Source organism: Haliotis rufescens, unplaced genomic scaffold (genome assembly GCF_023055435.1).
Source record: "Haliotis rufescens isolate VD_foot unplaced genomic scaffold, xgHalRufe1.0.p SCAF_5, whole genome shotgun sequence".
Lineage (NCBI taxonomy): Eukaryota > Metazoa > Mollusca > Gastropoda > Lepetellida > Haliotidae > Haliotis > Haliotis rufescens.
This window is the reverse complement of record NW_025964223.1, coordinates 21,291,578-21,318,809: the sequence shown is the minus strand read 5'-3', so window position 1 is coordinate 21,318,809 and position 27,232 is coordinate 21,291,578. Positions and strand designations below refer to the sequence as shown.

Sequence of the window (27,232 nt, the reverse complement as noted above, 5' to 3'; positions counted from 1 at the left end):
GAGTGAGTTGGGTTTTACGCCGCTTTTAACAGTATTCCAGTTATATCACCGCGTGTCAGCTTAATGTGGGAGGAAAGCCCGAAGTGAAGCAGGTCTCGGACGTTGACCACTTCGGTGAAACCCACGAGCATGGGAATGGTGCTGACAAACCTAGAAACATAATCGGGGCGAACCAGGATTTCTTGGAAGGGAAAAGTGAGTGAGTGAGTATGGTTTTATGCCGCTTTTAGCAATATTCCAGCAAAATCACGGCGGGGGACACCAGAAATGGGCTTCACACATTGTACCCATGTCGGGAATCGAACCCGGGTCTTCGGCGTGATGAGCGAATGCTTTAACCACTAGGCTACCCGACCGCCCCGGAAAGGAAAAGAATGTCGTTAATCATGGAAACATTTAAAATAGCCAGGAATAGAACAAGAGCTTTAAAAGTAGATTGTGTTAAGACATCTTAAGACCAGAAAACCACACATCTATTGTTTACAGGATGCACACTTTACAGGTGATATGGAGACACAAATATATTAATGACACTAAAATGACTGCAGAATTAGTTTATATTCAAAGAATAATTTGACTTCGATCTTGTCAGAGAAAAAAGTATGTTGGTAAGGAAAATTATCACGCACGCCAGACTCAAATTTCTTACAAAACACCTACGCTTACACACCACCTAACACATATAGTACGGTCCAAACTATGAATCTGCCGTTTTCCTGTTTTCTCCTTTATATTCAAGGCCTCCGGAAATTGTCTTGTCGAAAGTCCAACCCAAGCTATAGATTAGATCATTCACGATATCGAATTACACTACAATTGACTGATACTGAATACACCAAACTGCTGAAAAAGTAAGGAAGCTGAATTGCAATATACCAAATACATGGGCAGTGATAGCATAAACATATTTAACTTAAATGGAAAACTGTCTTGGGAAACACTTTAACCGATGTTAAAAGTAAAAGTATTAAATCGAAATATCACAAAATGAAAAGGAAAGAAATCAACAAATTATAGCACAAATTTTGCTAAATGAACCTGAACTACATGCTAATTGCTAATTTAGACGCAAATAAATATTGATATCTCATACCATGCATACTGATGTCATTCATTAAAAAACATTCATTGGCTTGGAATTTTTTTCTCTCTGGCTGAATTTCCATAACAAGTACACTCTGTCGATAAAGAGTATTAAATTAATTACTTTTATACCGTAACTTCACCACAACAAGCACCAGCTATAAGCTTCACGAGGATTTATAAAACAATGACTGGCCAGTGGGCCTGTATAGTTGATGTAAATATGTTGTGCCCTTTGAGATTTTAGAAATTGACTGTATGTCTGCTCAAACTATGCCTTTACCAACAAACAAACCAAAGTAAGATATTATATTCTCTAGCAATAACATCAGATCATGTGTTACAGTATCAGAACCCATCATTGTAGAATCAAACTTCCAAATCATATATTTATGTGAAATTAGTGTTTCCAGTAACTTAAACCTGAACGGAAGTCCACATTGTGACGATATTAAATTGCTGCTGTAGCTGAGCCGCTTTGTTTTTGGTGACAGTAGTCACATCCTGATATCTAATCTCTTAATCTCTTGTCCTCTGTGACATCCCTGCGCTGTTTTATGATCAAGGGATTACATTAAACGAATAATTTGTAAAATGGTTTCAGTAATCATATAATTTAAATTAAAGGACCTATAATAACAGGTCCGTGGTTATATGTGACTTTAGCGAAGATGCAAGTGTAACATATGTCCACCTAAACAGCGTTGTATAACTGCATGCTAGTCCTTGGACCTGCTTGATTTCACTGTGACCTTGTTATAATTAGTTCAATAATTGAAATCAGGGATGTGTTTCTACATCACATTGTGGTCACAATAGTATATGTAAAAGAATCGTCCATATTACAATAGTAAAAGCAGTAACTTGAGAGGTTTCTGAAATATGTCTGATTGTGGCTGTGGAATAAATGAGCCTTGACTAAATATTCAATCCATTTTTAGTTTTTGTTTTTATTACTGTAAACAATTTTCCGTATTCAGTTCTTCGTGGCCCAATTTAACGTGCAGTCTCCTCCAATCCCACGATGTGAATAGAAATGCACAACATTTATCCTCACTAATTTATCTAATGTAACTGTGCTGAAGGGAATCTTTGTAATTCACATATGAGTAGATGTGATAATTCCTATTTATATAATTTTTCAAAACAATTATTTCACTTGTCTCTACATTTAGACATGTTCTTTCCACTTATTTAAATTAGTTGTATTAATTAATTGTAAATGGTATGCCACAAGGTTAAGACAAAAATTACATTAGATGAAAGTGTTTTATAATTCTTTTTACAAAGTTAATACAGCTCGCCTGGAGAAAATTAATATCACTTTATACGATAGACTGTTCGGAATTAAATTCTTTTCGTGCAAAACGATAGCTATGGATTGTAGACGGTATATACAAGTACCAAATATATCATATACAGCACTTTGACCCCGATCTATGGGGGATGGTGCATATCGAATATGTTATATACATATATTATTGAGAAAGAAATAAGGAGAAGTGCACGCATACATCGGACATGAAATAAACATCACTCATAATTAAACGCGGGGTGTTTTATATCAGTCATGTTATATATACATCCTTAAAAATTAATTGTTTGTTAGGCATTACTTAGAAGCTGACGGATGACAACGTAGACAAACTTGATGGATAACTTCTTTAATACTGTAAAGGCGACGTTTGGGTATAGACCCTTATGCCGTTGTCAAGCAAGTCCTTATGCTGTTGTGAATCAAGTCTTGCTTGACAACGGTATAAGGATCTATAAAGAAACGTCGCCTTTACAGTATTAAAGAAGTTGTGTCTAAATTATCATTAAAAATGAAAGGCGCGGGGGAGTATGTATATGGGATATAAAATATACACCACTCAGAACGATTGATAACGATAGAGGGTTTGTATCGGATGTATTATATTAAACATACTTCAGAATGCTGTAGATGCAGACTAATGCAAGCTTTGAAACATTAGAAGAAGTAACATATCCAAGCTGGATGTTGACGATTGTTTCAGAGTGGCAATCTATCCACATATACGAGTAACTGGTATCCTCAAATACCTCCTAAACTTAACCCTATCACATATACATGATACGGGTAATGCAAGCTCAGAAGTTTGGTGTGCAAAAATAAAACGAACAGATATAAGCGGTAAGAAGGATATGACTGCTCATACATGCATGCACCAGTAAACCAGAAGTGAGTTCAGTTACTTCAGTGTTTTAGGAACCAGACAGCTTCAATGTGAAATTGCAGGTCGTCTAGTTTGGAAGATCTCCAAATGACAGGAAAGATATATTGAAGCAAGTCGAAATAATATATTTAGCCTAAAATCACGATGATCCATGGACAGTGCAGTGTGTATGTCTATGTTGGACATGGCTTAAAATATACCCACAACTACGCTTGTCGTGGGAGGCGACAATCGATGGACTGGGTGGTCATGCTTTTATAGTGACTTCGTTGATTGTGTGTCATGTGACCCGATATAAATACATGTAATCGAGACTGGGCCAGACAAACTAGTGGTTTAAGTATGAACAACGTCCCACGCTGACATGTACAATGACTCGCAATCAACCGAAAAACGAAACTGACCCCCCGAGGCTCTTTAGCTGCCTCTCTGACACGATTCTAAGCTGGATTTCCCATAAGATCAAGGGAATATTACCTGCATGCTCATCTTTGATGTTACTGGTACTTGCAGTAAAATGTTGGTCCACATGGGCAGAGAGCAAAATAGTCATTGATATTATAAGCAAACATTCAGCATGTCGGAGGACGTTGAACCTCCGATCCATTAAGTCACCTAGTAAGACAACTAAGCATGTGTTGCTGGGGGACCCCTTCTACACGGATCAACTGCCTCAGTGGCCTATAGTGGATAGACATCTGCAGAAGGAGTAAGTTTGTTTGTTTGTTGTTTAACGCCGCACTCAGCAATATTCAAGCTATATGACGGCGGTCTGTAAATAATCGAGTCTTGACCAGATAATCCAGTGATTGACATCATGAGCATCGATCCACGCAACTGAGATACGATGACATGTATCAACCAAGTCAGCGAGTCTGACCACCCGATCCCGTAAGTCGCCTTTTACGGCAAGCATAGTCGCCTTTTACGGCAAGCATGGGTTGGTGAAGATCTATTCTACCCCGGATCTTCACGGGTCAAGGAGTAAGTAGTTGAACATGTATTTACACTGCTTTTAGCAGCATTCCAGGAATATCATGGCGCGGAACATCAGAAATAGAAGTTACACACTGAACACATGATGGGAATCGAGCCCGGGCCTTCAATGTGACGAGAGAACTCTTTGACCACTACACTAACCCATCGCACCCCTGAGAGCGGAAGTTAAAATAAACGGGAAAAGATAGTACCCATGCTTGGCGATTGGCATGAAGTTGATAAAAGAACTGTACACGGTACATATTCTGTTTTAGAAAACACATGTAAGAATCCATGTATTACCCTCACACTCCCTCGGTAAATACGAGAATTTCTGAATTCTGACACTCCTTGTGTGACACACAAACTGGTATAAAAATCGCTATAAGTGTACCAATCATGACCTGTCTCAATATTTGCTAAGTCTGTAGTCCTAATCACTATCAAAAGCTAAAATTAATAATAAATATTCAACAGTTGATAGATCTTCAAGGTGTTATGCCGCTTCTGCACAGTTTGATTACGGTAATACAAAGGTAAATATATAATCAATAATTAATACAAATCAATACCAATCTTGGACTATGACCCCTCAATATATGCTCATAAGTTGTGTTGTCAACAGCTAAAAGAATTCCATTAACTGAACATGTGAAAGGGCTTTCCCATTTCTGGTCAAGGGGACATGAGTGATAATATAGTAAATGTTATTTATTATCATCAGCCAAGAAGAAATTTTAAGATTCTATTAATTGTAGATTTTATAGGCCTTATCCCATTTCTGGTCAAAGAACATGGGTGATATTAAAGTAAGAAAATCTCTTAAAATTGACCCATAGCATTCAGATTCTGCTCGTAAGTTTGTATTGTTATTTACTATCAGTAGCAAAGAAGAAATCTTAAGATTCCATTAATTGTAGATTTTAAAGGCATTATCCCACTCCTCGGTCTAGGTGATATTAGTAATAATATAGTAAAAAATCTCTTAAAATTAACAGTATTGACCCATTGCATTCAGATTCTGCTTACAAGTTTGTATTGTTATTTACTATCAGTAGCAAAGAAGAAATCTTAAGATTCCATTAATTGTAGATTTTAAAGGCATTATCCCACTTCTCGGTCTAGGTGATATTTGTAATAATATAGTAAAAAATCTCTTAAAATTAACAGTATTGACCCATTGCATTCAGATTCTGCTTACAAGTTTGTATTGTTATTTACTATCAGTAGCAAAGAAGAAATCTTAAGATTCCATTAATTGTAGATTTTAAAGGCATTATCCGACTTCTCGGTCTAGGTGATATTAGTGATAATATCGTAAAAAAAATCACAAGTTTGAAATGTTATTTATTATCAGCAGCCAAAAGAAAATCTTAAGATTCCATTAATTGTAGATTTTAAAGGCATTATCCCACTTATGTTCAAGGTGACGAGTGATAATATCGTAAAAAATCTCTTAAAAGGATGATGATAGTAAATAACATTTCAAACCTGTGAGCAGAATCTGAATGCTATGGGTCAATATTTATAATTTTAAGAGATTTTTTACGATATTACCACTCATATCGCCTTGACCAGAAGTGGGATAATGCCTTTAAATTCTACAATTAATGGAATCTTAAGATTTTCTTTTGGCTGCTGATAATAAATAACATTTCAAACTTGTGAGCAGAATCTGAATACTATGGGTCAATATTTCTAATTTCAAGAGAATTTTGACTATATTACTATTCATATCACCTTGACCAGAAATGGGATATCACCCATAAAATCTACACTTTATGGAATCTTAAGATTTCTTCTTGGCTGATGATAATAAATAACATTTCAAACCTGTGAGCAGAGATCTAAATGCTATGGGTCAATATTTCTAATTTTACAAGATTTTTTACTATATTATTACTCAATCGCCTCGGCCAAAAGTGGGATAACGCCTGTAAAATCTACAGTTTATGGAATCTTAAGATTTTCTTTTGGCTGCTGATAGTAAATCTCATTTCAAACTTGTGAGCAGAATCTGAATGCAATGAGTCAATATTTCTAATTTTAAGACATTGTTGACTATATTATTACTCACATCACCTCGACCAGAAGTGGCATAAATGTAGTACTTTCAAGAATGAAAGGAATCTTGAGAGTTTTGTTTTCTGATGATTGTCATTCACATTTCCAACCTTTGAGAAACATGTACTTTGACAATAAGCTTTGCATATGAAACTACATAGCTTTAACAAATGCTTCGTCCCCTTCACAGCTGTAATAAGCTAACTGATCATCATGGATGGACTGACTGCATAATGTATGACATTGTGCTAGGTCTGTACCTGCCTTGATAGAAACCACAGAATAAAAGTAAAAAGTAAAGGTATAATCACTTACCTTGACGTTCTCGCTTTAAAAGCTTCAGCCACTTGGCCTTCAACTGCAAGGACCAGACGACCATTTTGATCAAGTTGTGAAGGGAGGATAACTCTTACTGTTGCTTTGTCTTGCAAATTTTAATGTCAATGATGACAGAGCTTGAGATAACAAGTTCAATTCTCTATTAGTAATGGGTTTATGAAATATATGTTATTTGTCTTAAGTTGGTAATTTTGAAGCCTTTCTAGTTATTTCAAGCATATTAAATGATATTATTTAGATTCCAAATATTTAATGGTCTCTCCATATATATGAGGACATTTTGCTGGCAATGTATACATGTCAAAAAGCTACCAAGAATGGTTCAATGAGTTTCACAGTTAACTCTCACACATTCCGCATCTGCTATGCCTTGAAACAGTTACATGCACCTCAAACATTAATAAAAACATAGTTGCTTTTATCATCATGTACACAATAATCAAATGGAGTGATTTTGAATAACTGTTACCACAAAATTCTTGCATCATAGTGATGATAATATTTACAAAAAAATACTTTGGGACAAAAATACACGCATCAGTTGCCAGAGGGCTGTGAGGTATTGGGGCTTAGAAATCCCTTGAATAGTACAAATGTAATTGTACCCCCTTTAACTCTGTTGTGTATCATATTCTCTGTTTGATGTTTAAATGACACTCAGTAATATTCAAAATAATAGTATAATTATATTACTGTACATACCCTCCTACATATATAGTGTGAACATCATCGCCTATTGTACAATGTCATGAGTGTATACTCCAAGATATTTCCCCCCTGTGTTTCTGTGTATGAGAAGAATAATTAAAATAATCTTGAAAAATAGCATAACACAAACATCTTAGGAAACTTATATTATTACACTTACATCTCCACCAATGAGTGGCATAACATCTTTAAAATATATAAATTAGAGAAACAAATTATTTCCATTTGGCTTTTGCTATTTCATAGGAAAACACTGTGTTCAGAAGTGGCCAAGATAGCTAGCTATCTAACAGAAACTTTACTCTATTATTAAACATGTCACCACCTCACGAAGGTTATGATATGATAGACAATCAAATAATACATTTGGGAGTGATGTCATGTTTAGAAATTAAACATGGCAATGGGTAGTAATTACAGATAATAAGCAACACGACCATTTTATAGGAATCGCATTTTTTTATTAGCGAACTGTATAAAAAGAAGAAATTGTATTCCGCTTTAGTTCCACATTACCACTTTTATACACTGCTATATTTAGCTGCAAATCGAGTCAGTAGCACTGCCATTGGCGCACTTTGCAGAAATGAGTAAAAATAAAAAAACACACAAGAAATGCAGATGATTTAGCTCTTATTAAATGTTTGTCAATTAAACACATAGTTGCATGTGACAGATATAATTCTCTATAGTGTTTATCCCAGTTCAGGGGCCCGTTCCACAAAGCGATCTTAGGGCTAAGTTGATTGTAACTCACTAAGTACGCGATCTTAAATTTTTGTTACGATCGGCCGCCCGTTCCACAAAGCAATCTTAACTAAGAGAGTTGTAAGTTAAGATCAAAATGCTAAGTTGCTCCGGACCAACTTAGGATCGCTAAAATCGATCTTAATATTGTACCATAACAACAAAAATGGCGACTTTTATTATGATGTGCAAGGAAATGGACCGTGTCTTACACAAAGAAAGGGTTTTTAGAGACCGCACCCGCCAGCTGGATACGTTATCTGACGATGAACTGTAAGCGCGATATCGTATGCCACGCCACGCCCTCTTGAAACTGCTCGAAGCAGTCTCTCCGTCCATTACACCAGCAACCCAGCGTTCACATTCCCTCTCCCCAGAAACGAAGTTACTCCTGACTTTGAGATATTTAAGCAAGGGTGGTTTTTTCGTTGAGTTGGGCGACCTTCACGGGACTGTGAAGTCAAGTGTGTCCCGGGTGTTTCACCCGACTGTAGACGCCATTTGCAACTCTATCAATAATATCTGTTTTGATCTTGACAATTTACGTAATGTGAAGCACGATTTTTATCGACTTGCCGGATTCCCCCGTGTCTTCGGAGCCATAGACGGGACACTTGTGCCGATCAGGAGGCCCCCTGCCGATGAGGAAGCAGCATACGTGTGCCGAAAGAGCTTCCATGCCATTAATGTGCAAGCCATTTGCGATGCAAACTTGAGGTAATTTATGCAGTGCCCCCTCCCCCATGCCAGAGAATAAAAAGAACACGCAAATGTATCAGAATAAAGACAAATGTGGCGATCAAGTCTGAGCCTATTTCTACTAATTTACTTCCTGTTTACATTAGATACGACCTTGGCATTGTACCTCTCAGTAGACACGCCCATGATATCTATAAGCCAATAGGCAATAAGCAATTATTTAGTGGGGTACGTTTGGGGTTACTTAAGGATATCACACATGTAAAAGTCTTACTTTGTTGTGTAAAACAGTTATTTATAATAACCACTAGTCATATGATTCAAATCAGTGTGGCAATGTTACACATCACATTAATATAAAAAGGATGTAACTTCTTGTCTATAGTATAAACCCTTCATAATGTCTGTATGTTGAAAAATTGTCATCTGGGCTTTGTTCTTACTATTTTAAGATTTACTAATGTTGTTACAAAATGGCCAGGCTCAGCCCATGATGCATCAATTCTAACAAACAGCTCCATTGGAGACCAGTTTAATAGGAATTGCCCTGATGGATTTCTTCTTGGAGACTCTGGGTAAATATTTGCAATAATATTTTTGGTATATTATACAATTGAATTTTTAAATATATTTTTTTTAAATGTGTTATTCAAATGAGTTTTACTGAACTTAAAAAAACCTTTAACATACATCACAATATCTTAAGTTGATTGAAGCAGTGATTGTGAAAAGTAGTTTTGGCCTAGGTCACCTTATCCACAATGTGAGTAATATGTTTGGATAATGTTACAGTTATGGATGCAGACCATGGCTCCTAACACCTGTACTGTACCCAAAAACAAGACATGAAGAGCGTTACAACTCTTCACACTGCAGAACAAGAAACACCATTGAGAGAGCATTTGGAGTTCTAAAGTCAAGGTTCAGGTTGCAAAAATATTCATAAATTGAATTTAATAAGCAGTTGTGAATTCGAATAAGTTCATGTATACTTTTGGCTATTTAAATGTTTCAATAATTTGAAATTTATTGATGATGAAGTTGAAGATTCATATGTAGTATTTTCAGTATAAATTTCTGCTCAGTTCATCAAAAATACATTAATTTCAAGTAATTCAGAAACACAACTAAATTTTCACATGCCTTTCTTCAACTTTGTTAAAAATATTTCTTTCATGTATAACAGATGTCTTCACAAATCTATGGGGTGCCTCCCATTTTCAACCAGCAAGAACTGTAAAGTGATCATGGCTGCGTTCAAGTTATCATGGATCAGAAAGTGCCATTACCACAACTGCTGGAAGAAGACCAGGAAGCCCAAGTCCTCTACCAGGGCAATGTTCAAGATGGTTGCTCATTGCTCATTATTTCTCATGAACTGTCTCTGATTCACAATTCTTGAGAACATTACAATAATGACAGGAACAAGTGTATATTCTGGATGTTTAATACAACTGATAAAAACATTTGAATTTCAAACTGTGTGTACTTGTGCAAATACAATTTTGTTTCATAATTAAACAGATGTTTTATTTTAATATATGAATACTGTCCATGCATTATTGTTTTAATGTAATGTCTAACACTCTTACAATACAACTGATATGACATCTATGTATGTGAGCCATTGACATCATAATAAATCAAAACAAACATGACATTATTCAATTTGTTTCCAAGACATACAAGTTGTTGTTTGTTTGAACGAAAGAAGTACAAGTATAATGCAAGTGTATGTTATCAGAAAAGTAAGTACCTACCTTCCAAATATCATATCATGTCATCTCCCCTCTCCCTCCTCACACTATTTCAGTTAACATTTTATTGTTGGTTTCATGACATCATTGTCTAGTTGCATATTACTTTCCAATTTTATTTAAACATCATGAATTGTTGCCACAAACAATAGTATAGGTTTTCATTTAAATAACATCAGACTTACACATCTGCTAAATACTAATTAACAATAACAAAACTGCATGCTGCACTGCTATACCTTTTGTTTTTCAGATTATCTCCCTTGGGATAATGTGAATGATATTAAAACTTATATTTTAAGTAATATTCCATATTTTGTTAGTTTCATCGAAACAAAAAAGCATCTGAACATTTTTAGACACACATTTAAGATGTGGATAAAAGAAAGTTTTCAATTAAGTTTGATAGTTGGTGAAACACAATTGGAGGGGGATTGAGTAGTGTCAGGAAAAAAATCAAAAGATAAACTTCCAAATCTTCTCTCCTCCAGAGCTGATCTACGTTTTTCAATCTGTACCTTTCTCTCTCCAATGCCAACCTCTCTCTCTCCATCTCACACCTGTGTTGCTGGATTGAAACAAGCTCCTTTATTGCCGATAACTTGTTGGTCTCCAGATCTTCAACGGTGGAGGTACGAATATCTTAAACTCGACTCCTGTCTACAGTTGTCTGCAAGCGCGCATAGTTTGCTGCGCATAAAATAAGTGGAACCGGTAACGACACGCAAACACGTACGCACCTCCCTCCATGTCACTTTGCACAGTTTCAAGAAAGGTCCCAATATTTTTATGGAAAATCCCTGTCGGCATTAATACTGTCGTGATTTAGGAATTGTTTTCTATTTCAACAAGAGAAATACCTACTCATGTTTTTATTCAAAGTATTGAAATACGAATAAATACATTATAATAATAATTCCTAAAACCATAACGCGTGAATGCATGATCGTCATCTATGTGGGGGAGCTTTTCGTAAAATCCTAAATATATCCTTCATGTTTTCGTTTCGTTGCTACAACAAAGGATGTTATGACTACCATTTCAAAACACAGAAAGACGGGAATTTTCAAAAACGCATAGACGGGAAATAAGAATAATGAATAATGTTTCGAGAAAGCAATTGTTTATATATATTCCCTAGGTATTCATTTTTTATAATTTTATTTTTGCTATTTATGGGATATTTTGCAAAAAAAATCAAATGTTTCATCATGTTGTTTGCTTGTTTGATGAATACTTGTTTTTTTCTCTATTAAACTCTGATATTTAACCGCTCGTCCCCGTCCCATTTGATTTTAGATTTAAACATTTATGATTTGCTCTTTAGCTTGTATTTGTTTAAGATTAGCTGCCCTTGATTTATCGAAAAGGTCACGGACTTTGTTTAGCGGTAGCGAGAACTAAGATCTGATTTTAATGAGATTGGACGACTTAGGTTTTTATCCTTCCCTTGTTTAGAGAAAAGGTATGTTTCACATTTCTTTCAGTATTGAGTCGGATGGGAATATTCCATTTAGCTATCGACTCGATAGTTACGTTTTTAACTATGGTAATTAACGATATTTCTGACGTTAAATCTGTGGTGCGTTCTTCATGTTGTGAAAGTGTCGATTCGAATGATAAAGTTTAGCAAAAAAAAGAGGCAATGTTTGAACGTAAAGCAGATTATTTATGTGAAACAGACTAAGACTTGCACGCCATTTTGTCAAGTTTATTCAGGGACAACAACGATCTTAGCTACTTAAGATTGGTCAGGAAGCGGCCAGTCTATCGTCCAATCGGCGGAAATCTTCTCTCAGCGGAACTGGCCGATCGTGCATTTTGTAGGTTACGGAAACATGCGAGTGATGACGAATGGGTCACGAATGTGAGTCGCAGTTTTTGACGGAACTGTGCGAGTATTGACGGAGAAAAGGGAATTTCCCTGTTTGTCAACCACAGTGAGACGAAAGGAAGTCAACGATAGATGTCAGTGCCAAATGAGGGAGTATATTTGTCTAAATAGACTCCTTAGTCAAATGCCATGACCTCTCCTGGTTAGTGACGGATTCGGTTCGCAGGTATATAATAAGTAGAAACATGTTTATTCATTGTTTGTTCCGTCACTTCAATTCGAAAATGAAAAGTTGACCATTTGTGTTCCACTTCTAGTTCCGCATTCACATTCAGTGTCTGTGAGGGTTTTAATCATTAGGAAAACCTTCTTAGATGCAAATTAATAGCACGATACAGTAAACTACGGTTATAACGAACTCAAAGGGACTACTAATTTTAGTTCGTTATAACCGAAATTCGTTATAAGCATATATACAGCATAACTACAGCATATAGTCGGGACTAAAAAGTTAGTTCGTTATATCCGTTAGTTCGTTATAAACGTGTTCGTTATAACCGTAGTTTACTGTACTATATTTAAGAGAAGGGAGGATGTCCCGGACGGTTGGTGTGATTTAGCAATTTGGCTGTCATAGAAGCTCCGCTACACAATGGAGTTTGAGGCTGTGTGTTGAGTGTGCTGCTAATGACGTTGCTAGGGACGCGAATACAACCAAAATGGCGGCGCGCACGGCACGACGGGGTAATTCTGAAACCCCTCTATTTGCAGCCATTTTGGTGTGATATATATAGAATACTAAACGAGCTCCCGTGTAATACCAATTTTATGAAACGAGTGAATAGTTCTGGTATCTGACGAGCGAAAGCGAGTCAGATACCACAACTACTCACGAGTTTCATAAAATTGGTTTTACACGAGAGCGAGTTTAGTATTTTATTTATTACTTGTCATTTATATAATGTTTTTAGAATTATACTGCTGAGTGTAAATAGGCTGACAACTACACGATCCATGGCATAATCCAATTGAGTTTAACAGAATAATACTTCAAACACGTCAAAAGTTGAAACGTATTAATTTAATATTATACAATGGTCCACCTTTAGAATTCAGGCGTTCGTCCCACAAAATTATCGTAGTGCTAAGGCTATCACAACTCACATAATTTTACTTAGACTAACGACTGTCGTTGCGCTAGAGTACGCCTTGTGGCCTTCCACGCCTTGTGGAACGGGGCCTTGCACCTCAAAGTTTACAATCACGTCACAATACCCGATGACGTAATTTGTTGAATTTTGTTGCATAGGGAGCCGGGAACCAGCTTACCCAGCAACCTTGTTGATATTGGAGACGGGGCCCAGCTTAGGTTGCTGGGGTCATCGAGTGTGCATAAGCTCCTCCAAGTGATCTATCATCTCCACACACAATATCGTTGAATAAGCCAAGGGATGTTGAGAGCTTTCAATATTTGTTCGTGAAACGTGTTCCGAGAGTACATAAGCACGCGTTTTGGTCTTACACAATGTGTAATAAAGCTGTATGTTTATTAAACGGGTGATCTCTTCTAGGGCAAGTAATAAATACAGAGAATACCACACTCAGAAAACATCCGTGTGCGAAATACGCTACAGTCGGAAAGCGCACGTTAAATCTCCCATATCAGTCAGTCGGTCAGTAAGAGACCATTATACCGAGGGACAGGCCCCAGGGCTAAATTAGTAACTGATCACCGCCGCGCGAGACAAGATCTGCGAGATTTGAAGGCTCACGTGCAATATTATATATGAGTGATCTGTCAAACTTTATGTTGCTGATAATATCTTCTAAGGGAAATTGAATCACGCACTGTCCCGATGCTCTTCATTGTACACATAGAAATGGCGGCTCCCTCGAAATCTGGAAAATGGTCATTTTCCGAGTGCATATTAGTCAAGTGAAATGTAATTAAAGTCCTTACTTACTGGGCAGTATTAAACGATCTGTGATTTTTCTCAGTAGCTGTGTAATTTGTTTCGTAGTATGTTTTGGTACTGTGTCAAAAACGACAATCAAAATACATCAGTAATTGCAATTCCGTTATTACCCCCCCGACATATAATGACGAGGGTATAGCCATCAGTATGTCTGTATGTCCGTCCGTCCGTCTGTTCGTCTGTAGTCATTGTTTGTCCGGAGCATATTTCCTAAACCGTACAACCTAGCTTCACAAAACTTGGTACACTTACCGATCAGGCTCAGTAGTAGTGCCTTTTGCTATTTAGAGATTTTTAGAATTTTATATTTTTGTCGTTTCCATGGAAATATGATGAACTTAGGAAATTTGAGGGTACTGCTCTTGTCCGGAGCATTATTCCTACACCGTACAACCTAGCTTCACAAAACTTGGTACACTTTTCATTGATGCCAAAACCAGAAATATAATGAAGGTTATTAAATATTGGTTCATGTAGCTCACTTTCTGATGATCTCATGAAATTGTAATAACAATCACTTCGCAGATTCGCATATGAATAGCTCTGTAGTAGCTTCATGTCACAAAGGCATAAAGAGAATGTACTAGGTTATGTAGCTCACATCATATATATAGTATATGATATCAGTAAATAGTACACCTTAGAATTATATGTCGGGCTACAAATTCAAAAGATTAAAATCTATAAATAACAAACTACACTACTATTGAACATGATTGATATGTGCATAAAGTTTGGTGCATCTCTGTCGCATGGTTTAGAAGATATGCTCCATCAATTTTCAATTTAAATTGAAAAAAAAAATCCTTTAAAAGCAAAGGCACCACTACATAACCTGCTTGATAGGTCTTAAAACTTTTGAGAAGCTAAGTTGTATGGTTCAGGAGATATGGTAGTAGTATGTTTTGGTACTGTGTCAAAAAAGGCAATTAAAATACATCAGTAATTGCAATTCCGTTATTTCATCATGTTGATAACTCTTCATTGTGCTACATCTTATGGTACACTTATTTCAGTAATTAATTGCTGCAAGAAGATTTCACTTACATTTTTGCATTGGACACAGGTTTGTGCATGTAATATGATAAAATATGATCGGTATATGGTCTCTGACCACACTCATTCTCGTTAGATACCATTTTTGACGAGTGTACTTTCTATGGTATGATATCTGACCGAGCGGAAATATATATTTAAATGCAAGTACATAACAACTTTCGGGCGTGCCTTAAGAATACAGAACCACAAATGTTTCAAACAGGTGACAATACTTTATGACGTAATTTGTAGTATTTTGTTGCCGTTTAACACAGGCGAAACAATGCCCTAGCTGTGACGTCAGGGGTCATCGAGTGTGCATAAGCTCCCCCCCCCCCCCCCCCCCCCCCCCCCAGTCATCTATCATCTCTATACGCAATGTCATTAAATATGCACCGCGATGTTGAGAGTTTTAAATATTTGTTTACTAAATATAGCTGTAATATATGTTGTGAAGCACTCCTAAAATATCCATGTTAGCCCCATATCCCTCCCTACAAGCATAATACATGTAAGGGGAGACCACTCTGAATAAAGAGTTTTACAAGTGCCAGCCATGTGTCCTCATGACAAGACATTACATGGTGTCAGAAGTGGGAAAATTTGATCAAAATGTCTAGTATGGCTGGATCAAACCCAGTTATGAACTGAGACAGTGGAGATTTGCTGACAACATGGAAACAGTTAAAAACGCATTGTGATTTCATGTTTGGAGACCCTCTAAAAGGCATATAAGAAGCAGAAAGATGTAATTTCTTGATATTATGGGTTGGAGATAAGGGCAGAAGCGTATTCGAAACTTGGAATATGAATGAAGATGACCGTAAGGTGCTTAAAAACTACTATGATCGGTTTGAGAGTTTTGTGAAGCCTAAATCCAACAGAGTATTTTCAAGATACAAGTTTCTCACAGTTTATAACAGAACTGAAAATGCTTGCAACTGACTGTGGCTATGGAGATCATATGGATGAAATGATCAGAGACAGAATTGTTTTTGGTGTTAATTCCTCTAAACTGCGTGAAAAGCTGATAAATGAGGGATCTAATTTATCGTTAAATAAAGCCACAGACATTGTGTAGACACACGAAATGTCACAAGAGCAGTTAAAGGCCATGTGACCTGAAGAAGATAGCAAGGTGCATGCAGTTCATAAACAACAGTAGACACAAAAGTCAGAATATGAAGAAAGAAGAAAAACTGGTTACAATAGTAAATCAACACACAGAAAAGTTGATAGAGAATCCAATAAAAGTGGTTATGAACATTTCAGAGATAATTCAGGGTTAGAAACTAACAGTTTTCGTCCACTAGTCCTTATGATGATAACATATGGCAAAACCCTTAAAAAGGGCACATTTCTACTACAGTGATCGCTCGCTATTGCGCTCATCGATAAAGCGCTACTTCGGTTATTACGCGCGGTAGTCCTTATGATACCTTTACCATTGGGCAGTTTGGCAAGGACAACAGGACTAGTGCCAATTTCTAACACTGTAATTTTTGTCCAGCTGAAGGTCAACAATGTAAAGTTTGCAGAAAAATTGGACATTTTGCATCTGTGTGCAAATACAGTAAAGTAAGCAGTATCAAGCTCCACAGATGATCAAGTAAGAAAGTTCATCATGTTGAAGAGCTGTCAAGTGATGAATCTGAAACTGAAGATGAAACAGTCTACATAGGAATGGTAAACAAAACAAATGAACATGCAGAAAATAATGATTGGTATGAGAACTTAAACATAAATGGCAGAAAAGTGACATTGCAGTTAGACACAGGAGCAAGGTGCAACTTGATTTCGAACAGAACAATCAACAAAATAGAGAAGCCAACAGTCCGTCTCAAGTCATATTCAGGTCACATGATAGCGTCAGTAGGGTCCAGGACTTTACCAGTTGACTATAAAGGTGAAACCCATAATGAAAAGTTTCACATTGTGGATGGAGATTACCCTTTCATTATCGAAGCCAAGTCTTGTCAAGAAATGGGACTGGTCAAGCGAGTATATCACATTCAAGACAAAGATACAGTGATACGAGAAGACATTCTAGCAGCTCACCCAGATTTGTTCCACAGTATCTGATTTCTACCCGGAGAACACACAATCAAACTGGATGAAAGCTTCAAACCTGTAATTCATCCACCACGGAAAGTTCCTGTCGCTCTCAAGGTCAAGATCAAACAAGAAATCTAGAGGATGGAAGATCTAGGTATCATCGTGAAGCAGAATGAACTTCCTACTCCATGGGTGAACAGTATGGTGACAGTTATTAAGCCTAACAAAGTAAGAATCTACATCGATCCAAAAGACTTAAACAACGCCATACAGAGAGAACACTTTCGATTGAAAATAATTGAAGAGGTGATTGCTAAAATGCCAGGAGCCGATAGTTCAGGAAGATCGACGCCACGCCAGGGTTCTGGCTGATAAGACTGTCAGAAGAGAGTTCCAAGTTGTGTATGTTCAATACACCATTTTGACGTTACAGATTTACCAGACTGCTGTTTGGAATTAAATCCGCACCTGAAGTGTTTCAGAAGATAATGACGGAGATGGTAGCTGACATTGACGGAGCTGAGGTGATAATTGATATCTTAGTGTGGGGAACAACACTAGAACAGCACGATGAGAGACTCAGAAATGTTCTGGACAGAATAGAAGCTCACAACCTGAAGCTGAGTAAAACTAAGTGTGAATTCAAGAAGAATTCAATCACCTATGTAGGACACCATCTCACAAGTGATGCCGTCAAGTCTTACCCTGAAAAAGTCAGAGCTGTTGAACAGATGAATAGTCCCCAGAACAAGTCACAGCTAAAAACTTTCCTTGGATGCATCCAGTATTTGAGCAAGTTCCTGAAGAACATGTCCGAAGTAAGCTCACCCCTGCGTAAACTGCTGGAAAAGACTGTAGAATGGCACTGGGATGAACCACAAGAAACAAGTGTTCAGCAGCTAAAAGAAATGGCAATAAATGCTCCAGTATTGTCATACTATGATGAGGCCTTGGTGCAGTGTTGCTACAGAAGTCCAAGCCAATAGCCTACGCTTCACGAGAGTTGACAGCAGCACAACAGTTGTATGCCCAGATTGAAAAAGAGCATAGCGATTGTATTTGGGTGTACCAAGTTCTATCACTATGTGTTCGGAAGATCACTAGAAGTCGAGACTGATCACAGGCCGCTGGAGTCAATATTCAAGAAACCACTCCTTGACGCACCAGCACGACTACAACGACTTCTAATGGCACTACAGAAGTACAACATAAAGGTCAAATACAAGCCGGGTAAAGAAATGAAGATTTCAGATATGTTGAGCTGGTTATATCTACATGAGACAATGGAGAATCTAGTTCCAGAAGTTGACGTGAATGTCATTGTTGTCATACTAACCTGTCTCACCTGAAAAACAAGAATAATTTCAGATCCAGTTCTCCAAGAGTTATAAAGCGAGTAATTCAAAGTGGATGGCCAGAAAGTAGAGCAGAACTTTCACCTGAACTGAATACATACTGGACCTACCGAGGTGAAATCTCCAGTATAAATGGTCTGTTGTTCCGAAGTGTATGAGGAGAGAAATGCTTCATAGTTTCCAGGAACCACACCTGGGTATTGTGAAAAGTAAAAGCAGAGCGAGAGATGTGTTATATTGGCATCAAAATGTGAAACCTGTGCAATCCATCAGAAATCAAACACCAGGGAACCTATGATACCAGCTGAGTTACCTGATGGACCATGGTCCAAGATTGCTACAGATCTGTTTGAACACAAAGGTTATCATTACTTGTTGACAGTGGATTATTTCTCAAAATGGCCAGAAATTGCTAAATTGGACAATGAGACAAGTTCAAATGTGATCAGCTATCTGAAAAGTCAAATGTCAAGGTATGGAATACCTGATGAAGTTATAAGCGACAATGGTTCGCAGTATTCAAGCAGTGAATTTGACAAAATTTGCTAAACAGTATGGATTCAAGCACACAACTATCCCCAATCAAACGGACAGGCGGAAAGATGTGTACAAACTGTTAAAAACCTGATCAAGAAGGCTAGCGATTCATATCTTGCCTTACTTGATTATCTGAACGCTCCGAGAGACAGCATTGGTCTATCGCCAGCACAGTTATTCATGGGAAGGAGGCTGAAAACAACACTCCCAACCGCAGCGCCATTGCTGAAACCAGACTTTCCCACAAACATCAAACACATGCTGAAGAATAGACAAGTTAAACAGAAGTTTTACCATGACAAGGGTAAAAGTGAATTATCTCCCCTTGATAAGGGTGAGAAAATTGTTCTGATGAACAAAGGTAAATGGGTACCAGCAACAATTACTGAGAAACATTCAGCGCCAAGATCCTATATGGTATAAACCAATGATGGAAGAAAATATTGCAGAAATCGCAACCAGTGTAAACCGACAAAAGCAGCATTCCAAAAGTACAACTTTGATGAAGTGGTTGAAATGGTTTATTCAAAGACTATATATATATATATAGTACAACTTTGATGAAATGGATGAAATGGTTTATTCAAAGACTATATATATATATATATATATATATATATATATATATATATTAGGGCTGTTCTGATTCACTCACCTATTTGGTGAATCAAACCGTATCCCCTCGTGAATTTGTTATTCGTGGTCGCTAGAATCGAATATTTACAACAACAAAATTAAATGAGTGTTTTTTATCAAAGCAAGATATGCAAATTGGAATATATACGTGCCATGCAGTCGTCTGTCGTGTAGGTCATCTACAACTGCGTCCCAGTGAAACGACTTATTGTCCATAACGCTCATCAATTATTTGTTCCCCAAAGGCAGTGTTGTAGCAAGCAATAACTGTATTTTCCACTGAATATGATAATCAACACATCAACTGCTGACTTGTGTTCGTGAATAAATACTCGTATTTGATACCCTATATTCGTGATACATATCATATTCACCTCATAGTGTATTCGTTGCAGCCCTAATATATATAGGGAACCGTATGATCATCTGTGAGAACACTGTGTCAGTCCCCCCTGTGTGAAGCACATAAAATATGTACTCTGAATCTTTTGCACGTGCACCTCGCACTTTGCCGATTTGGGTTATGAAATGCATGTCCCGGGGCAAGCATGCCATTCATTTTGGTCTAACTCTAGCCTATTTATCAATCACCCAAATATTACTTGCCCATGTAGGTAGTCTTATTATGAACAAACATAGCCCTGATCAAGAAAATAGTAATTTCTTTCCTATCTGTTCGTTTCGTTGAACAAAAAAGCTACCAAATCACAAGTACGTACAACTTAAATAGGCTTGGGTAATCAAGCAGTATTGTTATTATTAAAAATATATATATATATGCATATTTGTGTGCAAGCAACGCAAAATTAATTGGATAATGGGAATTTATTTTGCTTATTTTATAGCAAATATGCAGCTTATCTGAAGTTCATTAATATAATATAATTTGGGGAGCCCAAACAGTGCTCCCTCTTACTCCTTGCTTCAACAGGTGTGAATTCAGTGTTTTCTTGAGTTAGAGAGGTGAAGGTCAGGTGAAAATGTGACACAGATATTCATATTATCCTGTAGTTAACAGATTTAGTGATAACCTTGATATACTAGTATATTTTGAATATATTTTGATGACTTTTCACACACTTTGACTTTGTTGCATTATATATACTAGCCACATAAAGAAACTGTGCACGGAGAAAATATATTCTGGATTGAAATACAACACAGCAAGAACAAAATGATGTAGACGCTGTAGCAGCTGAATGATCGGACCATAAGAAAATGTCAACGGGACCTGAACAACATCTGTTACGATGACGTCAGAAGATCAAAATGGAGTAGGGGGTCAAACGACAAAGTCACAAAGTCAATAACGGGTATGACCACCCTGTGCGTGAATCACAGCAGTGCATCAGCGACGCATGGAGTCCACCAAATGGGCATGGAAGGCCTGGGGAATGGCCTGCCATATCCTCCTCAAATCCTGTGCCAAGTCACGGACGTTATCTGGAGGATGTGGAAGACGACGCAGACGGCGCTCCATTTCATCCCACACATGCTCTATTGGGGAGAGATCTGGAGAAATTGCTGGCCATGGCAGTAACATGACATTGTTATGGTGAAGGAAATCCATTGCGACCCTAGCCGTGTGAGGACGAGCGTTGTCCTGTTGAAATGTCAATCCCGGGCCATGACGTTGCAGGAAAGGAATGACCACAGGCCTCAGAATCTGATCTCTGTAGCCAACACCGGTGAGATTGCCCTGAACAACCACCAAAGGGGTTTGGTGCTGCGCTGTTATCCCACGCCAAATCATCACAGAGCCACCTCCAAAACGATTCCTCTCCACAAAACAGTTGCGTGCATAACATTCTCCCAAACGCTGATAGACACGTTGGCGCCCGTCACTGTGGGAAATGTTGAACCTTGATTCATCTGTAAAGACAACATTTCTCCACCATATTCGAGGTTGGCGAACATGATTTCGACACCATCCTAGACGGTAGACTCGATGACGGTGTGTTGGGATGGGACGTATGGCAGGGCGTCGTGGTCGAATCCCGTACTGACGTAGACGATTCTTGACAGTGTTGGGATGGATACGGCGCAGTCCAGGAATTGTCTGGGACGTTGTTACTGCCGTTTGGAACCTGTGTCGGAGATGTGTCACTCGAACCCATCTGTCCTGTCTGCACGTCTTTACTCGGGGACGTCCTGAACGTGGGTGGTTGGCAACGTCATTTGTGTTCTGATAACGCCTCACCAATGCCGATATCGTGTTACGATGGCATTGGAAATGTGTTGCCACCTGTTGTTGCCTCATTCCCGCTCGGATCATTCCCATGGCTTCATGACGCTGTGGACCTGTCAATCTTGGCATGATTTGCTTGTGATATGCTTGTGTCTGCGCCTGAGAAGTTTTCAATTTTTGAATGACCACAGATCATGCTTTCCAAAGTGACAGGGAATTTTGAGTTGCACATGCTGTGTACAGCTGCACAGGATGCACGTGCAGTAACACATTGCACGTCCATAGGCCCCCATCAATGATGTCATATCGCATGGCACGTGCATGAGCGTTTGAATGTCTCCAATAATTGCTGTGTTCAAAGTGCAGACAGAAACTGCTCAGTCCTAACTGTTGATCATGTCCGGTCAAAATTTAAGAATGTCCGGACAATACTTTTTAAAATGTCCGGTAAGCAATATTTTAAACCGGACATTTGAGATTCCCAATCGGACATGTCCGGCGCATATGATGGTTTCCGGACCCCTGGTTCAAACCTGTATTTCATATATGGATGGTGTGCCCTTATATCTATATTTTCCCCTCGCACAGTTTCTTTATGTGGCTAGTATAGTTGCATATCTAATACAAGGAATACATAAACATGGTCTAAAGAAGATGTGAAAAGTGATCAAAACAGTCAAAATATGTATCAAGATTATCATTAAGTCTGTGTGAGTCGCCCTGTGTGAATGCATTATTGGTAGCCATTACTGAGATATGATTAGATAAAAGATATCTATACAAGTGCCAAGTTAATTAATCAAATGTTAATAATCTAGATCTAATACAGGGGCATATTTTGATCTGGTCTAAATAAGGTCTTCATTTATCATAAACTAGGATTATATTATATTTTGTTGAAACCACAAGCGCTAACAATGGTTGCAATGAGAATGTGTTTTTTTAATTTTTTTAATGATTTCATTTTTGTGTTGTTGGTTATAAGTGTTGCCAGTTGGGTGAAGTAAAAAAACCCTGTAAGTACAGATAATTTTTTACGGGATTACGTCCCTTCTGCTGACCAACTTTGAAGTTCCTTCAGTACTGAAATTACTTTTCAGTCAGAGGATATATGAACCAAGTAGCTTGGTTGCACATCAAGAATTTGATCAATTGTGAATAAAATATCTGCATGAACAGGCATAGTTTATACATAACGTAATCCTGCATGCATCCTAACAGACAGCTACAACTGTGGTGTTTTGTTTTAGGTTTAACTGTCCATTGGATTGGAAACGGAAACAGAGACAAGATGGATCGGAAACGGAAAGCTGATGATCCGTGTGATGTCACAGTGCCAAAAAAGGCAAACTCAGGCGATGTCACTGAAGAATGTTTGTCATCAGTTGATGAAGTGTTACCAACACCACAGGGATCCAGCCAATCCACCTCACACGATGCTATGAACTGTAAGTTTCCTTACCTGTTTGTATTGTTTGATGCATGGATTACTGATAAACTGGGTACTTGTTGCAGGAGAATTGGTAAAGTTTCTTAATTTTAAAAGCCTTCTTTTACTTAATTTCAGCCTTCTTTTACTTAATTTCAGCCTTATTTCAATGCAATGTAAGATTTGGGATAAAGCCATTTTTCTCTGTATTATATCCCTTTCTGGTGAAATGCAAATGAACTTGGTGAAAAAAACCATGATAATGTATATAATTCCAATTTGGGAATTTTTACAGTTTACAGTCATTTGCAATAGACTTAAGCTTCAGTCACACAGACAATGCGACCGCGATGCAACCTCCTGGCGACCAAACTATTTGACAATCTTAGAGGTTTTGTGGGTCTCTAAAAGGTTTCACTGAGGTCGCTACAAGGTTTCAGAGCGGTTGCAAAACCCATTCGGTCGCAACCAGTCTTTTGAACTACACAAAAGACTGACTGCGACTGATTTGGTCGCTCTGAGGTTTCATTGGTCTCCTAGAGGTCCCCAAGTTGTGTTATTTTAATCTTAGATTGGTTTCCACTGTGCGCAGATCGGTTTCGTCTACACAAGGGTGTTGACTCTTTTGCAATCTAGTGGCGACCTATCGGTGATTGATCAGTGATGAGGCGGTGACGACCAGCACTTCATCGGTGACTGGTTGTCGATCGGTTGCAAATCGGTTGCAAATCGGTTTCCAAGCGTGCGTCGATCATTCGCCGTTGGGTTTGCAGCATGTAACCGTCTATAAAAAGACCTGTCTGTGCATTACAGCATCATTTTGTCATATGTACTCAGAGAGTTCACATCAATTATTTCCATTCATCACTATGGTCCGTAAGGCAGGAACACAAAAGAACCAGAAATTGTAGAAGATACAATAGAGACAACTGCTGTGGTGCACAGGTCTGCTACAATTGAGCCACAGCCAACAACATCTCAACAAAAGAAGAGGCGGATACCTGATGAGAAGGAAGAGCCAGAGAGGCCCAATGTTGACAGGCTCCATTCTGAGATAGCCCACAAAATCACCACGACTTTCTCTCCAACTCTGCCATCGGATTCTCACAGTCTCCTAGCTGTGGCCTTCTTGCGATCCAAGGTCTCAGCCAATACTGCCTTCGCCTTGTCCTCCTCATTCTTCTGTACATCATCATGGCAGCAACTGCAGCATTTTGATTTATTCTTTGCAGGCGGATAAACTGCAACTGTTCTGCTATTAACATCTTGACAACTTGCAAAGAAATGATTCGATTAAGAAAATCACCCTTTTTTATATGAATTATGTTTTGATCGGTGATCGATCGACAATTAGTCATCGACCACTCCCCGCTCAGTTGCAACAAGTCACCGGAGATTCACTGACTAGTCACCGATCGGTCTCAACCAGTTGCACACATTTCGCTGTATCTGCGGTGAACAGTTGCCGATCTATCACTGACAAGTTGCAAAACCCATCGCTGATTGATCGGCGATCATACCCAAGGTCCAAATATGGGCAGAAGTAGTTGCACCGGTTTCAGTGATTGCCAGTCTGTCGCAAAGGAAATCAGTCGCCAAGAGGTTGCATTGCGCTCGCATTGTCTGTGTGACTGTAGCTTAAGGGAGAATGTCGGCGTCTAAGAACCGCAAGATAATCACAAACATTTACCCAACATTTTGATTTAGCTTTTGTGATTTTAACTTTCTTAAACATGTGTTTTACGAGTGAACATGTATACAGAAAGCATCCTGAAACTCAGCACTAAGTCAGCCAACACATCAGTCAATGAAAACATTTGTTACGCACACTGCACTGTAGGTTTAGGGCACAACCAAAATTAACTTTGTTTTGGAATCTGATTATGGAGCGTGTGATTTCAGCACTTTCGCTTGGACATTTAAATACTCTCTATGGATATCATGATATTTTTTCTCTGGAGAATTGACTCAATATATCTCTGACAACTGATACCCGCAACAAAATCAAAAAAAATTTTTCACTTTACTGTACTTGCCATTTAAAGCAATCTTTAAGGGAAGTAGCTTCAAGGGTCATGTTGATACAGCTTTAGTACAAAAACATAATTTAAATAAAACTAATACAAAATTGACGACACCATTTAATTATAATTACCAAATTAATTTGAGTTATTTTGAGTTACTTATGGAAAATAAATAAAACACAATCCATGTATTTACCCAAAGTATCCTTTTCAACTTGTGTACCTGTATTTCTTAACAGATCTGTATTTACGCATAGAATGTAGGCATCACACATACATTAGGTTGTACATGAACCCTACTGCAGTGAATAATGCATAAAAAAGAGCTTAGACGTGTATATTGCTGTCATGAGTTTATGAGACTTGTTGTACCCTTTCGAACAGATACAATCTAGAGCTCCTCTGAAACAGCATCTTAAGCAGAACTATTTAAAACAACTGTCTACTCACTGGTGTAAAAGTACCCAACAGACTGGACCCAAATGTGTAAAAATATATTGAGGGATTTATCATTTATATTGAGAGATATTACCCAATTCATCTTCACATAGTTTTAACTAATGTTATGGCTTTGTGGAGGTAACATGTGTATCACTGACAACAGGGTCAATAAAGCTGAAGAGACGTTAATGCTTAGTTTTACATTATCGCACTGAATGTACTGATTACCTCCAAAATTAGGTACCGGTAAATAAAAACTTAAAGAGAATCCAAATTTTGAATAAAATAATGAATTTTTCTCAATTAACCTGCCATGAGCACTTTGTTTAGTATTCATAAATAGATAAATCTCTGATATAGAATACCTAATGAAAACTATCCGTACAAAATGTTATATCTTGTTACTATATATCAATGGCTTAAAATATTATTTGGAACCCTGAAATGATATTTAACAATTCAATTTCATAATGTATAACTTGTTTCCCGTTAAAGATTGTATCAAAACATGATGTTCCAGCAACTGACACTGCAACAAATTATGAAAACAATATTTATTTGGATTAGGGGAGATGTTGTGATTGATAAGTTTACAAAACATGACATCTTTTTAATCATCTTAATGTTTTATTTTGTCAAAAATAAAATAAAATAGTAATATAATAATTAGGTATTTATGTCTTATAACAAAATTAAACTAATAAACTACCGGGACATCTTAATAATTCTCTACAAGGGTGTTATTACCCTCAGTAGGGATATATCTGGGCTTATCCCGCGATATGCCAAGGAGAGGCATTGGCCACCGAGCTGTGGATGCCCGTGCCTATAATAAAACACAAGATGAGATTGGATTAAATGGCCGAGGGTGTGCAGGTACTAGTGGGCTTCTGAGCTGCTAGTTGGGTATGCCAAAATGCTACCGTGGCCAACAGCGATTTGCAGCTAGCGCTGCTGGCCTGAGACCGCTACCGCTGTCCGGCCCCAACGGTAGCATATTTAAACGCTTTCATTGCTTGGCAACTGCCACGCTGCCAAAAGTAACTACCACTACTGGCCTAAGTCAGACTACTGCTGCCCGGCCGGTAGCCGGCCAAAGCAGATACCACTGCCTGGCCCTATTAGTAAAACCATTGTCGCGACTAC

The 27,232-nt window shown here is 37.9% G+C and overlaps 2 protein-coding genes across 4 annotated transcripts in view; both read left to right on the top strand.

The window, feature by feature from the left end:
• Positions 1-8,091: 8,091 nt before the first annotated feature.
• Positions 8,092-10,364, top strand: LOC124112617 (putative nuclease HARBI1). The gene is made up of 4 exons (XM_046472759.2): positions 8,092-8,834; positions 9,269-9,391; positions 9,609-9,743; positions 10,003-10,364. Exons 1-4 carry the CDS (start codon positions 8,407-8,409, stop codon positions 10,202-10,204), a joined length of 888 nt encoding a protein of 295 aa, XP_046328715.2. The 5' UTR covers positions 8,092-8,406; the 3' UTR covers positions 10,205-10,364.
• A 2,153-nt stretch (positions 10,365-12,517) lies between these two features.
• Positions 12,518-27,232, top strand: part of LOC124112131 — a 30,241-nt gene continuing 15,526 nt past the window's right edge. For all 3 annotated transcript variants that reach the window (XM_048383939.1, XM_046472113.2, XM_048383938.1), the window contains exons 1-2: positions 12,518-12,633; positions 23,443-23,640. In XM_048383939.1, the coding sequence (XP_048239896.1) occupies positions 23,484-23,640 (157 nt within the window). In that variant the 5' untranslated portion in view covers positions 12,518-12,633; positions 23,443-23,483. The remainder of the gene's footprint in view (positions 12,634-23,442; positions 23,641-27,232) is intronic.